This window comes from Acinonyx jubatus, chromosome C1, assembly GCF_027475565.1.
Source record: "Acinonyx jubatus isolate Ajub_Pintada_27869175 chromosome C1, VMU_Ajub_asm_v1.0, whole genome shotgun sequence".
Classification (NCBI taxonomy): Eukaryota; Metazoa; Chordata; class Mammalia; order Carnivora; family Felidae; genus Acinonyx; species Acinonyx jubatus.
The window spans coordinates 9755940-9774179 of record NC_069381.1 but is presented as its reverse complement, the minus strand read 5'-3'; the positions used below and the strand labels follow the sequence as shown (position 1 = coordinate 9774179).

The window sequence follows — 18240 nt, the reverse complement described above, 5'->3', positions numbered from 1 at the left end:
GATCTTACGAAATGGTTGCCAGAGTTTTGTTGGCACCTGGACCAGGTAACAAGGCCTCTCTGTGGCTATGCTGGAAACAGGTGTTAGAGCTGCACCTCACACGTGCACGCGTGAGCACCAATGCACACGCATGCACACGCATGTGCGCGCACCTACACGCACATTCCAGCCGCCTCAGAGGGCTTCGTGGTCAAGAAAAGAGGGACCTTGGATAAGGGTCAGGCACAGAAGCAAAGGGCGATAGGGTCTAAGTCCTGGATTGAGCAGAGCAAGAGGCTGATCTTCCTTAGTAGCTCGGTACCCCAACCCTGCCCTCAAACGGGTTCGGGTTCAAATTACACTGCCTGGGGCGTGAGGAAATCCCCAGTTTGGAAATTCACGTTGCCTGCGGTAATGGTATCGCACAGATAAAACCCCCAACGTGAGCTCAAAATCCAAACTTACAAGGTACATAGGGTAAGAAGCTATCCTGGACACGAGTCAACAGGAAAACAGAAGAACTGTGTCCAGAGATGGATTATAAAATTCCTTTCTCAGGTAAACATGACTCTAAATGATTACACAGCTTAACTAGAAAACCAAGATCGAGGACAGGAGAGATGACGGATTACTATGAAAAGAAACAGAATCCCTGGAAGATGCAAACACTACTCAAATAGAATTTCGAGAGGTTTAAAAGGAAAAAGATGTTATGGGTTCCTGGGTGGCTCAGTCGGTTGAGCGTCCGACTTGGGCTCAGGTCATGATCTCTCTCTTTGTGAGTTTGAGCCCCGCGTCGGGCTCTGTGCGGACGGCTCGGAGCCTGGAGCCTGCTTCAGATTCTGTGCCTCCCTCTTTCTCTGCCCCTCCCCGACTCATGCTCTGTCTCTCTCTCTCTGTCAAAAATAAACAAACATTGAAAAAAAAAAAAAGATGTTAAATGAATAAACCTGACTGCCTGAGTTAAGCTGAAGATTAGATACAGCCAGAAAGAAAATTAATAAACCAGAAGGTAGCTTCTAAAATCATTTATCCAGAATACAGCAGAACGACGTGGTTGGACAATACGAAAAACAGGTCAAAATGAGAAGTCCAATTCAGCTCACATGGGAATTTCTAGAGGCAACAGGAAGAGAGGGAGACAATCAGTTTTCTAAGAAATTAAGTGGCTTAACATTTTCTGGAACTGAGACCCCAATTCTCAGACCTGAGAAGCATAAAGCCCAAAGAGGATAAACGAAATTAGATCCACTCCCAGACACACTATAGTGAAACTACAAAGCTTCCAGGATAAAGATTTTAAAAGCAAATCCAAAGAAAAGGCAGATAGCCTCCAGAGAAATGACTTCAAGAGAAACAGAATCTGACAGCGACAATCGGAAGACAGGAACATCCTGCCCAAATGCTGAGAGAAAAATAAGCTGACCTAGAAATCTATATCCTGCGGATCTCATTCAGTAGCACTGGCCAAAATAAACCTAAAAATTTTGTAGACCCTTCCATGGAGTCCTTTCTGTGGCTGGTCCCGATCTCCATGCTAGACTGGTCGCAACCATTCGGGAACATCTCAGCTGTCATTGGCCTGGTCTCTAGAATCCAACTCTTCATACCCTGGAGGGATGGGTACCCCATCCTCTGCTCTTCTGACTAAGCCAACGAACGTCTCATCCCTCCACCCAGCCCTTTGGACCGCTGCTTCATTAGAAGTGCTGATCAGGGTTGGACCCTGCCTTGTCCCCACACAGACCTTGTTGTTTTCCCACAGCCTTCTGGGTCTTCCACAGCCCCAAGGGGCGGGCCCACCTGTCTCTTCTGAGCACTTCCTGCTATCCTGCTGGGGCTGCAGTCTCCCCAGAGATTCAGAGGGACCCACCGTGTAAATTCTTTCTCACATTCACTTCTCACCTAGGAATCGGAGCCAAGACTCTGGCGTTTTCAAGGAGCCTGGAACACTTCTCTCTCAGACCAGCTTGCAACCTCTGTAAATCTCTCCCAAGAACTGGCTTTCTTCCCACCCGATATCAGTCCTCCAGGTCCCTGAGTGGGTAGGGACGGAAATCCCCTCCTTGCGTCTCCTTCACCCCATCCCCAAACCAGTCCTCTCTTCAAATGTCCTGACAGGTCCTCACGACAGGGAACTACAAACGACTTGGAGAAGATCAAAGAGGAGACGGCGAGTTTTGAGAAATCTTACGATCCAAGCGGAGCCCAGCCTGAGCACTTGACTGCCCTCGTGCTGTGTCTTCTCCCTTAGATGGAAGCCCGATGGACTGACATTCCCTTTGGTGTCTGAGGCTGGGGCTCCCTCCTAGCAACAGCGACACTAGACTCTGTAGGTTAAAACAAAGGCAAACACACACCAGACAGAACAGCTGATAAAGAGACCAACAGAAGCACATTAGCCTTTCCAGAAAAAGCCCAGACTACACCTGCTTCATCTAGTTTAGTCCTTACATCCTTAGGAGGAGAGAGGAGATTGGAATCGGTCAAGGGAGCTGAGGCCCAAAAGAAAGATGTTGTGTGAGGGGCGCCTGGGTGGCTCAGTCGGTTGAGTGTCCGACTTCAGCTCAGGTCATGATCTCACCGCTTGTGAGTTTGAGCTTTGTGTCGGGGTCTGTGCGGACGGCTCGGAGCCTGGAGCCTGCTTCGGATTCTGTGCCTCCCTCTCTCTCTGCCCCAACCCACTCATATTCTGTCTCTCTCAAAAATAAACAAACATTAAAAAAAATGTTTTTTAAAGAAAGACGTCGTGTGAGACTATAATAAACCAGAAAGGGTTATTCATCAAGGTCTAAACATCACCACCATAAAAGGTGGGGGTGGGGATGAGGAGGTGGGAATCCCGGCACATCACTAGTTACTGTTTTTACGTTTCCAGAGTCCTCCACATCAGGACACTTGTCGTGGCCTACTCCAAACATCATGGTGTCAGTTTTAAGTCCCCAAGTAGCCCTCGGGGCTCCCGGTGTCCACTTCGTTCTTGCCTAGTGATGCCCGCTATGGGCAGAGAGTCTCTTACCCACCAGCCACTTCACAGGGGGACCGTCACAGACGACTGTGCTTCTCCTTCAGATTTTTTAAACCTACGACCATTCCATTTCAACTGGGAAGAGGTGGGGGGAAACTTGCCTGGGTGAGAGCTTTGCCCTTGGTTTAAATGGTTATCTGGCAGAGGGCTTGGAAATGCCAATGGGGAGAATCCGCTCTTAAGTTTTTCAGAAGCTGGTTCATCCACGTAGGGCCTCATGAGAACAGCCCACAGGAAGCTGATCAAGCACACGTGTCCAAGAACAAGAGTCTAAAGGCTAGCTAGACCTTGGGCAAGAAAAAGCACCTCCAAGGTTCGCTCCTTGGGGGGCTCCCGGTACTACCTAGGCATCCTTCCAAGAGGAAACCCACTAGTCACTTAATCCCAGTACTTTCTAAAGAGAGAACGGACAGTAAAGTGGGGTCTCTCACCTATTCCCCCACAAACAGGCCATTTTCCTTCGTACTCGGCAGTACCCACCAACTCACCAAATCAAAGATGTCCCCCTTGCCCTTCAGTGCTGCCACCACGAGCAGGGAGCCGGCTCTGTTCTTGACCACCCGGGACTTCTTGGGGACTCTGGCACTAAAGGTGTGGCTCAGACTTCCCGATTCATGGCGGCACCTACCTGCCCATTCTGGAACGCCGTAGCTTCGGGTCAAAAAATGGAATGGAATGCCTTGGAGCCTCAGGATCATACTCCTTCTGTTTGTTCCTATTCCCCGTCTGGAGAAGGCAAGTCTTCTCCAGGTTCCCACATCCAAGAGGAGCGAGAACACACCAGCCACTCAAGTAAAGCATGCTTACCACAATACCAAATGGTCGGCTAGCTCACAAAAAAAAGCGCTCTAAAGCCCCAGGGCCTCATGCAGTCATGGTCCAGCAAGACCATATTTGTGTATGTACAAGGGAACGTGGACGAGAACTGGGGTTGGGGGCTCAACCTACAGCTCTTATTTTAGAAGGAAAGGCAAGGGAGTGGGATCCCAGGAAGTGGGAACAGCACTGAGGCTGGAAGCAGTCTACACATGGGAACAAGAGGCCTGTTAATGAGACACTGTAAACTGGCGGCCCACAGACTCTGGAGAGTCTGACCCTCCAGGATTTGACATCTTGCATTTGGTGATACGCATTCAAAAACTGGGAGAATCTTATAGGAAAGTCAGGACTGCAGTGTTCTCTTGGAGAATAGGATCTGGCCACATCAGCAACCCCCACAGTCCTGCTGAGAACGGGCGCCCAGTTCACCTGATCTGTCTGGCCCCTGTTCCAAACCAAACATTTGCTTCTTCCGCTGACTGTCTCTGGGCCTTAGACTACTTCCTCCGACATTGGATGCTCCACATTTTTAACTAGAATTTGAATTTTATTTATTCAGCTGCCCCTTATTAAGGCTGACCATCTAATGTATCATGTAAAGGAGGACATGCTTGAGAATGAATGAGGTGCTACAGTAATTACACTGGAAGACAGACATGAGCTAGGCCTGTCCTAGGTAAGCTGGGTCCAATGAGGACCTTCTTTAAACACCCTTTTGTGATTACCGGATAGGAATTCTCACAGATCTGGTGTGATTCCTGGCCTTGGGGATCAAGAGAATAACCAATGTTGGAGGTGGGGAATTTTTTTTTTTTTTAACCACAATGATTAGCCAAAGGAGAAAAGTTGCAACTTTTTACTGGTCAGAAACACAAGACCACAAGGAATGCCTTAATTCCTGGTGTTACTAAACTCTGTCTCGCTAGGCAGAATAGCGATGATGTGCTAATAAGGAACAGTAATAACGACAGTGTTATGAACTGAATCTCCTCCCAAAATTCACATGTTGGAATCCTAATCCCCACTGTGATGGTATTTGGAGGTGGGGCCTATGGGAGACGAGAACTTCTCTCTCTGCTCCCCACCATGGGAGTTAGGACGAGAAGGCAGCCATCTGCAAACCAGGCGGTGGGCCCTCGTCACAGACTACCCAGCCTCCAGAACTGTGAAAAGTACGTGTGTTTTGTTTAAGGCATCAGTCTACGATATTGTGTTATAGCTGCCTGAACTAACTAAAACAGACTACAAATGTTCATATACATAATGCATTCTGTGGCAGGCACTGTGATGAGCATTTCACTCCTATTAACTCATTGTCAGACTCACCACAACCCTGTGAAGGAAGTAAACTACGATTTCCATTTTACAGATGAGGAGTCTGTGGCACAGAGAGGTTAAGCTACTTGTCCAAGGTCACACAGCTAGTGATCAGCAGAACTGGGGTTTGAACCTAAGCAGTTGAGTTCTCAAGTCCATCCTAATAACCACATGGCCCTGCCTCTGACAAACAGGTGTCCGGAAGAAGAAGTCAACGAGAGACCAGCTGCGGCTTCTAACGTAGGACCCGTGGGAAGGCTGCGCTGCTCGCAAGTCAGGGCTCCTGCACACGCTGCTTATATCTACCGTCACAAGGATCCAACTTGTCCCTGTCACCTTCCCCTCAAACAAACACCACTGGTGGGAACTCGCTGAGGTCAAGGTATGGGACAGGGGGTGTCACTGACAGTAGCTGCATCCTCAGGAGGTCACCAGGATGCTGAGAAACCCTCCCGGGGGCTGAGGATGGGAGATGCTGAAGGGGGCAGCTGTGGCTGCCACACTGTCCTTCACACCAGCAAGTAGGCTCCTTTCCCTTTAAGAGCCTGGAGTCAAGGGTACGCCATCTGATCAGCTCAAAGGACCACTGCCCTGATCCCACAAGCTGACCTGAGGGCTCTGAAGCATTAGTCAGAAAGAGAAAGAGAATGGGGGGCGCCCGAGTGGCTCCATTGGTTAACTGACTGATCCCTGATCTCAACTCAGGTCACGATCTCACAGTGTGTGAGTTTGAAACCCCACCTCGGGCTCTGTGCTGACAGTGCAGAGCCTGCTTGGGGTTCCCTCTCCCCCCCTTTCTCTCTGTCCTTTATCCACTCATGCTCTCTCACTCCCTAAGTAAATAAACTTGAAACAGAGAGAGAGAGAGAGAGAGAACGAACGTAAACACAAGTCTGCTTTGCCAGCTCCCACTCACGCCACCCTACTGTGCTAACAGCTTCTCTTGAGATTGACGACGATGGTGCCACGGGGTGAACAGCTCTGTCAAGGCAGTCACGCCACTGAGCCACTGTCGCACTGATAACGGCTACAATGTTCCCAACACCGCAGGAGGTTTAGAGGACTGGGAGACAGCTAAGATGATACATCGTGACCTGGAGACCCCCCAGGGCTGAATCTGAAGGCACCAAGGAACGGGAATCACAACACACTGTGCATAACTGTGGAAACACAAGATGTGGGTTAGAGCCCCTTTAAGCTACAAACTCCTGGAGGTGGACGTCGTCCTCGGTAACTCTTATCACTGCAGAGTTCGTGTTCGTTCCGCAAACAGTCATTTGCTGGCACAGACGTTCATACGTCCGGAGACGAATCCCTGAGGAGCTGAGGAATTCGACAGAGTCTGGACAGAAGAACGGGAACAAGTACAGACTCTGGATGCAGATGCCTTGAACTTGAAGCCTGGCCCAACCGCTGGCTAGTTAGGAGCAATACTTCCTTTTACGGGCCTCAGTTTCCTCGTCTGTAAAATGGGGGTGATTTTAGTAACCTTCCAAGGATGCGACGGGGAGGAAATACGGTAAGGTGCAAGCACTTAGCATAGTGACCATCCCAGAAGCAGCACCTCGTTGTCAGCTATGGCTGTGCTCAATTGCCAGACGTCACTATAAGGATTCCTCGTCTAGGACGTCCAAACATGCGTTCCCACCTCCGAGACAGCCATCTCTTGGGGAAACCTTAAAACCGTGTCCCCCCTCCCACAGATGGTAATGCAGGGAAAAGGGCTCTTTCCTCTGCTCTTCTTCATCTGCTTTCCTTCTGCAAAGGACCCGGTGTGCTCAGCTCACGGCGGATGGCCCGGCTCCTGGTTCTCTCCTTTCCTGGTTCTAAATACGGCAAGCGGCTTCCAAACACGTCCAGATAAACCCCTATATTGTCCAACAGGCAGGACAGGGGGCCTTCGGAAGGAACGAGGTAATAAAGCCAAAAGATGACTGGACCTTGGCCCCGGGCTTTGGCCTCACTTATGAGACAGACAGACAGACAGACAGACAGACAGACATGACTTGCATACATTTGAGATTCTGTGTGGCACAGAGCAGGAACTGGCCCTTAATTAATGGTGCCAATGGGGCGCTAGTGGGTGGCTTCTGAGCGGCAACCCAGGAGTGATGCAGAGCAGCGGCAGTCCAGGTGCAAACGTCCGTCCGCCTTCCTGCTCCCTCCTCTCTGCCACCCTCCCCCTTGAGCTGGGCCTGGATTCAGGCAACGTCAGCGGGATATACTGGACAGAATGACTTCAGTCATTCTGGTCAAGGAAAGCAGCCCTGCAGAAATGCTTTCCACCCAAGTCAGACAGGTTGGAAAATGGACCAGAATGACACGGGGGCAGCTTGGCGAGTCAGAACCCAGTACCAGAGACCAAGCCTCCGGGAGCCATGGTCTGCAGACCATCAGGCCCGGGGGTCAGTCGAGAGCCGGCAGCGGAGACCCGGTCAAACACCAGGTCAGAGGGTCTCCCCCATCCGACGCTGCGGGGGCGAGGAGGAGACGGGCAGGTGGAGTTACTCAGCTACCCTGAGACCAACACAGCACCGGCTTGAATCTGGACTCCACGTCCCCTCCCCAAATCCTCTGTCAGGTGCTGGAGACAGCCAGAAACCAGTGGCGTGGAATGCTGTGAGCTCCCCAGTGGCCTGCCTGCCTGGGAGAGTGGCCTTAAGCTCCCCACTGACGGAAATCAGGCAGGAGCACTGAAGAACAAACAACGGCCTCCATCAGTCACGTCTGCCTGGCCGGGCTGACGTCCCTCCGTCCCGTTCGGGCTACAAGCAGGGCCCAAAGGAAAGGGGAGAAATTTGGGCTGGGGGTTAGAAACCCAAGAGAACTAGCTTCGTAGGGCTAGGCATCCCAAAACGGGTGGAGGACCCTGGAGGGGGACGAGGGTGAACGACACCATCAGAGCTAAAGAAAGAGCCAGGACGCCATTCTCTCCACATCCTTAAAAAATGCAAAACAAAACAAAAAACCCTCTGCAGAAGCTGCAGGATCGCCCTTTTTGAACACAGGCTTTGGGGTCGGGCTGACCGGGGTTTAAGTCCCAAGTCGGCCAACATCTAAACTCACCCGTTAAATAGAAAAAGTACCGTCTACCTGCCGGGTCGCCATAAAGAGGAGACAGGCACCATCTAGCCCAGCACAGGGGCTGCAGATCTGGGAACACAGCGGAAGCTAGTCTTACTAGAGCTGTGAGACCTGCTCTAAATAGTTCCTGCCTAAAGCAACGCCTACTGTGCATGGTGAGGCAGTGCGGGGTGCCGGAGGAGGAAATAAGAAAACCAAGGGACCATGTAGCATAAAGGTTCAGCACGGAAGCATCGTGTGAGCGCTCCCACACCACCCCACACTGTCCCATTCTGTCTAGCCCCATTCTGTGCTACATATGTTGGTCTAGGGCAGGGATCAGCACACTTTTTTTCTGCAAAGGGCAAGAGAGTAGATATTTTCAGCTTTCTGGGCCACAATATCTTAGTAACAGCTACTCAACTCTACTGTTGTAGCACAAAAGCAGCCACAGATAAAATGCACGTGAATGGACGCAGATGTGTACCACTAAAACTTTATTTACAAAAGCAACTGGTGGACCACATTTGGCTCCAGGGCCATAGTTTGCCAACTCCTGGTCTAGGGTTTGGGGGTTCATCAAGTTCACGCCACCAGCAAACAGCCAATGCAAAAAAAGCTGAATTGGGACTAAATGAGAAAGAACTCCATGCTCTTTCCATGGCCCCACCAGACCCTTCACAATCCCACCACCACTAACTGGGTCAGAGTTCTCAGTGGCCCCACCCATGCCCAGCTGCATTCTCGCTGCCCCCTAAATCCGCTGGGTCCCTCTATGCCCCTTCCCCCCTATCTCCACCCCACTAAACATCCCTGACTACTCCATCTATGAGGAATCAACTTCTCCTAAGTCATGGGATACTTACAGACCCGAAAGATTAAGCCAAGTTATCCCTGGGGACCACATGCTTTAGCAGTGAAAGGCACAGGCTTGGGCATCTGACCAGGGTTCACCTTCCCCTTCAGCCCCTTCCTAGTGGGATGAATGTGGGCATGGCAGGCAACCTGAGTGTTTCCCTTGCCTGCGGAAATTGGTTAGGATTTTTGAAAATTAAGTAAGAGAGTTTAGGTGAGACGTGGAGGAACCATTATTCAAAAATGGAATTGTGAAAAAGCCACCTCCTGTATAATTCTCTTTTCCTCAGTAGGCTTTACATTTACCAGGTAGATCATCATCTCCTTGCAAGATAATTTCCTTTTGACCTACTCTCCAGATTCTGTAGTTCTTGAAGCCGTACGGAGAGAAAGCACATAGTAGGTGCTCAGTGAGGACGTGTGACTGATGGCTGCACCACCCCCGGGGGGCAGATGCAACGAACATGGCGGGAAACCCCTGGAAGCTGCGTAATCATTTCTCCCACGCTGAAGATCTCATTTGTGATGCCAGCTGAACTACCAATGGCTGGCTGGAGAGGGGTCTACATTTTCTCTCAACCCCTTGTACCTCTTAATTGAGCTCTTTTGACTTAACTTTTTTGGTTCTTATTCCTCTTTGCCTTTCTCCAGGGAGGGCATTCTCCCTCGAGACTGCTGGTCATTATTAGCCTATGTTGCATTGCTTTCTTTTTTTACATTTATTTATTTTTTGAGAGACAGAGAGAGAGACAGCATGAGCAGGGTAGGGGCAGAGAGAGAGGGAGACACAGAATCCGAAGCAGGCTCCAGGCTCCGAGCTGTCAGCACAGAGCCCAGTGTGGGACTCGAACCCACAAACCATGAGATCATGACCTGAGCCGAAGTTGGATGCTTAACCAGGTGAGCCACCCAGGCACCCCCCCCCTTTTTTTAATGTTTATTTTTGAGAGAGAGAGAGCTTGTGGGAACACGAGCATGAGTCAGGGAGGGGCAGAGAGAGAGGGAGACACAGAATCCGAAGCAGGCTCCAGGCTCCGACCTGTCAGCACAGAGCCCGACACGGGGCTCGAACTCACAAACCATGAGATCATGACCTGAGCCGAGGTCAGATGCTTAACCGACTGAGCCACCCAGGCGCCCCTGCTGCATTGCTTTCTTGACAGAAACAGTTTTGGTTTTGTTTTTTGGGTGTTTTTTTTTTTTTTAAAGGAGACAGAGGATTTCACAGCCTGATTTAGGCCTGGGTGTCTCTAAAAGCTTAGAGAATAAAGCCACAGGGGACAGCACCGAGGCACTGTAGAAATCCGATCTGCTTTCCCACAGTTGACTTCAGAGAAGTAGAAAGGGGTGTGAAACCTTGGTCCGGGCAAGCTCCCAAGCCCTGGTTCTTATGTGGAAGTAAAGGCACCTATAAACCACTGCAGATCGAATAATCCACAGATACATCGAGTGGGAGATTCTCAACTTTCCGGACAAACCAGGGTCACATTGCCTGTGGAGAGGAGGGGGTGGGATGCTTCGATCTCCTAGAACCGAAGGCAGCCATCCTACTCTCTGCAATCAGGGATGCCTTCACTGGTACGTGGAAGGATGTATGCCCAGCCCTCCCCACATCCTCTAGACACATTAATAAACACTTGCCACTCACCGTGCCGGCCGGGCGCCAGGCAGTTCTAAGGCTTTCCGTGCACCGACTTAAACTTCGCAATGACCACGTGAGTTTGTCTAGTAGTGCCCATTTTACATATGAGGAAACTGGGGGTGCCTGGGTGGCTCCGTCGATTAAGCCTCTGACTCTTGGTTTCAGCTCAGGTCACGATCTCACCGTTTGTGAGACTGAGCCCTGCATCGGGCTCTGTGCCGGTCGTGCGGAGCCTGCTTGAGATTCTCTCTCTCCCTCTCTGCCCCACCCCTGGCTTGCTCTCTCTCTCTCTCAAAAGAAACAAATAAACTTAAAAAAAAAAAAAAAGTTTACTGATGAGGAAACTGAGACAGAGAAGCCAAGTAACCTGCCTGAGGTCACACAGCTGGTAACGGGTGAAGCTGGGACACCTGGCAGTCTGGCTCCAGAGCCCTCGCTCGCCCGCTCCGTGAGCTGCCACCTCGCGCAGACACATAGCACCCTTGGAAACCAGGTCGTTTATTTTCTCCAGTGTGTGGGTTCTTCTGAGCCCCCAGCATTGAAGGTCTGGCTGGATCAGGCTGCCGTGAGACCAATTCTCACTTTGCAGCTGCAGACAGATGGCCCAGGAAGAGGGGAGGGGTCTGCAATTGCCAAAATCATGCGACCACCCCGTGAAAGCATCAGCATGGACACAGGCCCCCAGACTCCTAATACAGTGCTCTTCTCATGGTCTTCCAGACTCACGGCCAAAATGCACAATGAACACTTGGACACCCACAGAACCTCTGGGGAACACGCGGTCCTTCTCCCAACAGGAATGAACCCAGAAAGCAGGGAACCAGGCCAAGATGAAGCCACCCAGAATCCTGTGTGACTCCAGCAGAATCGTAAGCACCCATCAAGCACCGGTCTGTGGGCTCCAGCCCTGTGACCATTTGCAGCAGGCCAAGCACCTTCACCTGGTTTTCTCTGTGACCAAATGCACATCCGAGCAAGATGGCTGGCAGACAGGAAGGCTGCGGCCCACACCAAGTTTCCCTTCTGTACAAAATGTGAGCCTTTGGAAGACAAAGTCAGGAGGAAAGGGCAGCGAGCTCTCCCCGCAGCAGAGCCAAGGGCCGGGAGAGGCTGCAGGACAGACCCTCAGGAGCGTCTAAGTTACTCAACACTGACTGAGGAGGCTCGGCTCGCACACCGTCCTCAGCAGCAGAGAGAGGCCAGCTGACAGATGGACGGACAGTCTAGGACTGGTACCCACCCCCTGAGAGATAACCACAGCCACCGTGTCATCAGATCCCGCCCCCCGACGTACTCTCCCTCACCCTCCAGGTGGCCACAAGAGGAAAGAGGTGACAAGACAAATGGGGGCCCTTGCTCACCATGCCTGAGTGGCACATTCAGTCTGCTGGCGTGTCCTCAAAGCTTTAAAGTGAACGTGCCAGGCAAAGGGAGAAGCACAAGCAGGCACGGACGCACGGGCCTCCGCCGCTGGGGCTCCCGGACGGCGCCCCTCTCCCCACACGACACCCCTCCTACCTGCTTCCATAAGCTGGCACTGCTGACCGAAGACGTGGGAGAAGGTGACCGGGCCCGTGGCGGAACCGGCTGGTGCCAGCGTGGAATCCATGGCGTTTCTGGGGTCTTCGGTGTTGGTCACGCGGCAGCGGCCGGACCCTTCAGAGCGTCCAGGCCAAGGACGCCGCCGCCACCGGCCCCGGGAACCGTAGGTCTGAGGCTCCCGTCACTTCCGAGAAAACGTCCCCGCTCCCGAAGTTTCTAACGCTTCTTCCTCTCACCACTCACTCCTTGCGGGTTTTCTCAAACACCAGGCTGGTGAAAAACGAAACCCTCTATGGCTTGGCAGATGGTGCGCGCTAGCCTAGCCGAGTTAGACGCACAGGGAAATCTAAGTTTCACCCAACAGGAGTCCTTTCCTCTGGTCCGGGAGGGACGACTGGGATGCGGAGTCCCCGGAGTCCTCGCAGTCCTCGCGGCTGCCCCCTGGTGGCCGCCGGCTGGCCGGCTGGAGAGCTCAGGCCCCAGCAAGTGCCCGGCGGCTGCAGGAAAAGCGCTGCCTCCTCGGGTCTCCTGCCAGGGGGGCAGGGCAGGGGGCGAGGCTGCTCAGGCGCCCCGCGGAGAGCTGGCCTCACAGGCCCTCCTCTCCCGCAGGCGAGGCCCCGCAGCTGGCGGCCGGCAGGGTCCCCGCGCCCCTGGGCGGCCGGATGCAGGCGGGGAGAGCGCGGCGGGCGGGCGCAGCGCGGGCACTCTGCGGCTCTGGAGCGCGGCGTCCCTGGCTCATCCTTCACTCCCGCGTCCCCCTCCTGGCAGGGCTGTGGGAAGGAGAACGAGACACGGTTAAAGAGCCCCTGCTCCGACCTGCGGCTGCAGGCCCCCCCCCCCCCCCCCGCACCACCACCCCTTTTCCGGGATGCAAAAGGGACGGTACTTGGAGATATTCTGGATGCAGAGGGAAGTGCTAACTCAGCCCAGCAGGCTCCTGGCTGCTGTAACCTCTTCATGCCCGCAGCCCAGGAAGTGCCAGCCTGCGGGAGAGAATGCCACCAAGACAAACCCAAAGACCAAGAAGAGAAGAGGGGGCAAATGCCACACGTCCCCCATGGGTGACACGGGGATGGTCTGTCCGGGTGCTATTCCGGGCACAGAACAATCTACCTGCTGCCCCCCAAAGGGACAGTGTCTCTGGGAAGGGGGGAGAGGAAGGAGAAATACCTTTCACATGATTACAACAGCTGTGGCAGTGGGTGCTAGGTCTTTATTTTGATATCCCACCTGCTGATCACAAAGGTGCTAACTTGAGAGACAGAGAGAGAGAGAGAGAGAGAGAAGGAAAGACACCGCACCCTCTCCAGCCAGCATTTTGGATACTCTTGGGTGGGAGCTGGCTGCAGTGCTGGTGGGACCCTGGCACCACAGCCACCAGGACAGAGAACACGACACGCAGCACAGCAGCCCCCATGTCTGTTTCCCCGGGACGACTTTGGCTCTTTGCCTATTCCGTATTTAAGATACAGAGGGTAAAGTTCCAACTTCTTTGTGGGCCAAAAAGGCTCTTAAACAGAAGCGCTTTCCATTCAGGCTCTCTGCCAGCCCAGGGATGTTCAGAGGGTCGTGTGGGATGGTCAAGGCAAGGCAGAGGAAGCCTGGAAAATCCCCCAAGAGTTACACGAGGTCTACTTCACGTTCACGCTCCGAGGTAGCTTGAACAACGGAGTATTCGTTCCCTTGCACACAGAGGTTCTTCTCCAAGGCATGGGGTTACGGGACATCAGAGACCATTCCCTCTGACCACTGAGGTCTCACACAATCAAGGAGAAGACCAGATTTTTTGAGAGCTGCAGAAAACCCCACGCAGGATGGGAGGCGGACTGGGTTCCCACGTCTTGGTGGCTCCATAAGTTTTAATGCATCCTACCAATGAACGACTGTGCTGCCACTAACAGAGAACCCAAGGTAGGTTGTGGGGAGGAGGCATGAAGAGGAAGAACACCAGGAATCTTCAGGGTGGTGAACGATCTCTATGACACTATAAGGAAGGATACGTGTCATTACACGTTTGTCTAAACCCATAGAGTGTACAACAGCGAGAGTAAAGCCTAACACAGACCACAGACTTTGGGTGACGACCACGTATCAGTGTGGGTTCATCAGCTGAAACAAGAATCCCACTCTGGTGGGGGGTGTTGATTAGGGGGGAGGCAGGGCACGAGGAGGGTCTATGGGAAATCTCTGCACCTTCCTCTTAATTCTGTTGTGAAACCAAAACTGCTCTAAATGTATTCTTTTTTTCAAAAAATTTGTAAATGTTTACTTTTGAGAGAGAGAGAGAGAGAGAGAGAGAGAGAGAGAGAGAGAGAAAGACAGCACAAGCAGGGGAGGGGCAGAGAGAGACAGGGACACAGAATCTGAAACAGGTGTGGGGCTCGAACTCATGAACGGCAAGATCATGACCTGAGCCAGAGTCAGAGGCTTAACTGACTGAGCCACCCAGGTGCTCCTTGTCTTTAAAAAAAAATCCAAAAAAAGAAACTTTAAAAGAAACTTTATTTTTTTTTAATGTTCATTTATTTTTGCGAGAGAAAGAGAGACGGAGCATGAGCAGGGAAGGACAGAGAGAGAAGGAGACACAGAATCTGAAGCAGGCTCCAGGTTCTGAGCTGTCAGCACAGAGCCCAATGTGGGGCTTGAGCCCATGAACCATGAGATTATGACCTGAGCTGAAGTCAGACCCTTAACCAACTGAGCCACCCAGGTGCCCCCTCCCAAAAAAAAGAAAAAGAAAAAACTTTAAAAGAATGGGGCACCTGGGTAGCTCAGTTGGTTCAGCATCGGACTCCTGATTTTGGCTTAGGTCATGATCTCATGGTTCATGAATTTGAGCCCTGCGTTGGGCTCTGAGACCTGCATCAGGCTCTCTCTCTTCCTCACTCTCTACCCATCTCCCTCCCTCCCTCTCTCAAAACAAATAAATAAACTTAAAAACAATCCAAGGTAAACCTTCATACAGTAATTCAACCTGCAGATGTCTTTTGTTTGGAAAACCATGGGTTCTCCTCCCTTCTCTGCACACCCAGCCCACTGCTGCACCCCGCTCCACGGTGTTCCATATACTAAACCTACCACTGGGCTCTCTGGGCGCCAGGCACCTGAGTTGCCTCCTGCGCCCCCGGGGACGGTAAACACAGTAATGATGCCACCTAATAGTCATCAGTATGTCACCCAAGTCGGGACGCTGTGAATGAAGGGAAGCACCTCGTAATTACACCAGGATAAGCGGCATCAACTGGGAGCCACGTACAAGAATTTCCCCGGCTACATACCCAGGGGTGGGATGATTCGGAAATATACGCAAATTTGATTTCATTAAATGCTGCCAAGAACCACTCCAAAATGACTGTGCTGGTTCGCGCCCTCACCAGGGATGCACGCGGTTCCGACTTACTCACATCTTTACCAGTAATTTTGGCAAAAATTAGAAAGCTGGGCAATCCAACAGGTATAAAAAGCCATACAAGTCATCGTTCTGATTTGCCTTTCCTCAAGAACGAGGAAATTGAGCCCTCCTTGGAAAGTCCATTGACACTGCAGCTGCCTCTTCAGGAAAAGACCATGGTAGAGTCAGGTGCCCCATTTCCTGTTCGTAGCCTCTACCCACCTTTCCAGTCATCTCTCTTTTCTTTCTTGTTGATTTCCTTGACTTTGCGAGATTTTGCTTTGGACCTTGCCAATATCTCCTCACTGACACCTTCGTGCCTGGTGTCTTTTCTAGACTAGAAATACTTCACTTTAATGTGGTCTGGTCCATTGCTTTTTCTGACTTGCAGCCTGTTTCGAGGGTCTTGCTTAAAACACCCTTCCCTAAGGCGGCAAAGTCAGCCTCCTTTATAGTTTCACCTTTCGCGTGCAAGCCTTATCTAACTGGAGCCTACTTTTATACCTAGTATAGGGTAAGGTCCAGATCTGGTTTCCTTAAGACTGTGAACCAGCTTTCCCAAAACCATCTCTTCCCAACCCATCCTTTCCCCACTGTGACCCCACTATTACTACCTATCAAGTACCCATACCGACGGATCTGTTCCTGAGCTGTCTCCTGATCTTCCAGTCCCCCCTACTGTGCCATCCGTGGGCAACATTGTAGAGTCGGTGACCAACATTTTTAAAAGCCCAGATTCCAAACGTTTCAACACACGTCAGGTCTGCTGTTGTTGAGCCTATATGTCTCTTGCCAGCAATCAGCTGGAGCAGCAGATACCCTCTTCTGTGCAATACGTGCCTTCCTGTTATACCAAATCTGGTCTGCATTCATTTACAGTATAAACCGATTTCTCCTAGAGATGTGGTCAGGTATTAAAAACACCTCCAAAGACAAAGGTCTAACGAAAATCACATTCAAGAAAACATCTACTGACTTACAGGGCTTTTGTTACATCTGCGCTACTAAAGATCATTTATTAATTACCTAGTTGATACCTGACACGATGCTAATCACAGGCAGACGGAACAGAGGTGGGCCATGGAAGGTGGTGGAGGTGAGGAACGAGGAAAGGGTGGGAGAGATGACACATAATCTGATTGGACATGTTAAATACACAGAACAACTAACTTGTAAGAAGAGGAAAAACACCACAGTGTGAATTGTGGATCATGAAAGGTCTTCCCAATTCCAATATAGGTGAGGGTTATGACCTTCAGGGAAACCTTTAATTAAGGGAAGGAGTATGTCAGCTGGATCTGAGAACAGACGTGGGCTTTGCATCAGTAGAAGAAGACTGGGCTGGGGGGAGGGGCTACACAAGTAAGTCATTTGGGCAATGCTAGTTTACATGCCGTGTTATACCGAAAAGGCTCTCAAGGCCACTTAGGGCTCTTTAGATTAGGAAAGATAAAACCTTGCTCTACTTCAAATCAATGGTCATATCTACATTTTTAAAATCTCCCCTGATACCTTTTCAGACTTTAAACTGATCTGCCTCCGAGGGCTCCCTTGACTTCGCTGAGGCTCATACTCCCCAGAGGAGTTAAGAACCAATTCTCTGACTGATCGGGCTCAACCCATCAGCTGTTATCACCCACAGTTCCCAGAAGGTACAGAGTACCACAGCCAGGCATCGTAGACAAGCAGAAGCAAAGGGGAGAGCAATCTGCAAAAAAGGGACCCTGGGCTCAGAGCAACTTGTTTCATGAAGCTTCATGTCTCGTAGCAAAAGCCCCCTCAGCAGAGGCTGTTACATACCATGAGCCATGCTAGGAGCTCCATGGACGTCCTGATTGAGTAACAGATACTAACATGCCCCTTCCTGGATGAGGAAACCTGGGCTTAGGGGAAATTCAGGTGCTCTGCCCAAGATTATACAGCCATTAATAGGATCCTCAACAGGAACAGTTCTACTGGTTCCCTGCTTTGTGACTACCTGTTACGCACTTCGCTGAAAAGTCCTGCTGCTGAAACACAGTCCACAAAGGTTTCCATATTGACTCAAGGGTCCCAGCAAGACATGAACTAGGTCTTTACTTTTACGAAGTGTTCAACAGTTTTACCGGGATATAATTCAAATGCCATACAATTTACCCATTTAAAGTGTACGATTTAGGGGCGTCTGGGTGGCTCAGTCGGTTGAGCGTCCCACTCTTGATTTCAGCTTAGGTCATGATCTCTCAGCTCATGAGATTGAGCCCTGCATTGGGCTCTGCACTGACAGTCCACAGCCTGTCTTTCTCTTTCTCTCTCTCTCTGTCTCTCTCTCCTCTCTCCACCTCTCCCCTCCTGTGCTCTCAAAATAAATAACATAAAAATAAAAAATTAAGTGTACAATTTAATGGATTTTAGTATATGCACAAATATTTACATCAGCACAATGTTGAACATTTTCATCACCTCCAAAAGAAACCCAGACGCTTTAGCTACCACCCCCTAAACACCCATCCCCCTTCAACCTAAGCGGTCAGGAATCATTCTGTCTCTATAAATGTCCCTATTGCGGTCTTTCACATGAATCGAATCATAGAATACTTGTTATACAATCATGTCTTGATGCAG

At 51.1% G+C, this 18240-nt stretch overlaps 1 protein-coding gene across 5 annotated transcripts in view; it reads right to left on the bottom strand.

Annotated features, from left to right (window-relative positions):
- The window catches only part of KAZN (kazrin, periplakin interacting protein), a 1065865-nt gene extending 1053203 nt beyond the window's left edge, over nt 1-12662 (bottom strand). For 3 of the 5 annotated variants that reach the window (XM_027060832.2, XM_027060833.2, XM_053203929.1), the window contains exon 1: nt 12222-12662. In XM_027060832.2, coding sequence (XP_026916633.2) covers nt 12222-12312 — 91 coding nt within the window. In that variant the 5' untranslated portion in view covers nt 12313-12662. The remainder of the gene's footprint in view (nt 1-12221) is intronic. The other 2 variants (XR_008290587.1, XM_053203930.1) reach the window with 1 other exon arrangement.
- Nucleotides 12663-18240: the final 5578 nt, after the last annotated feature.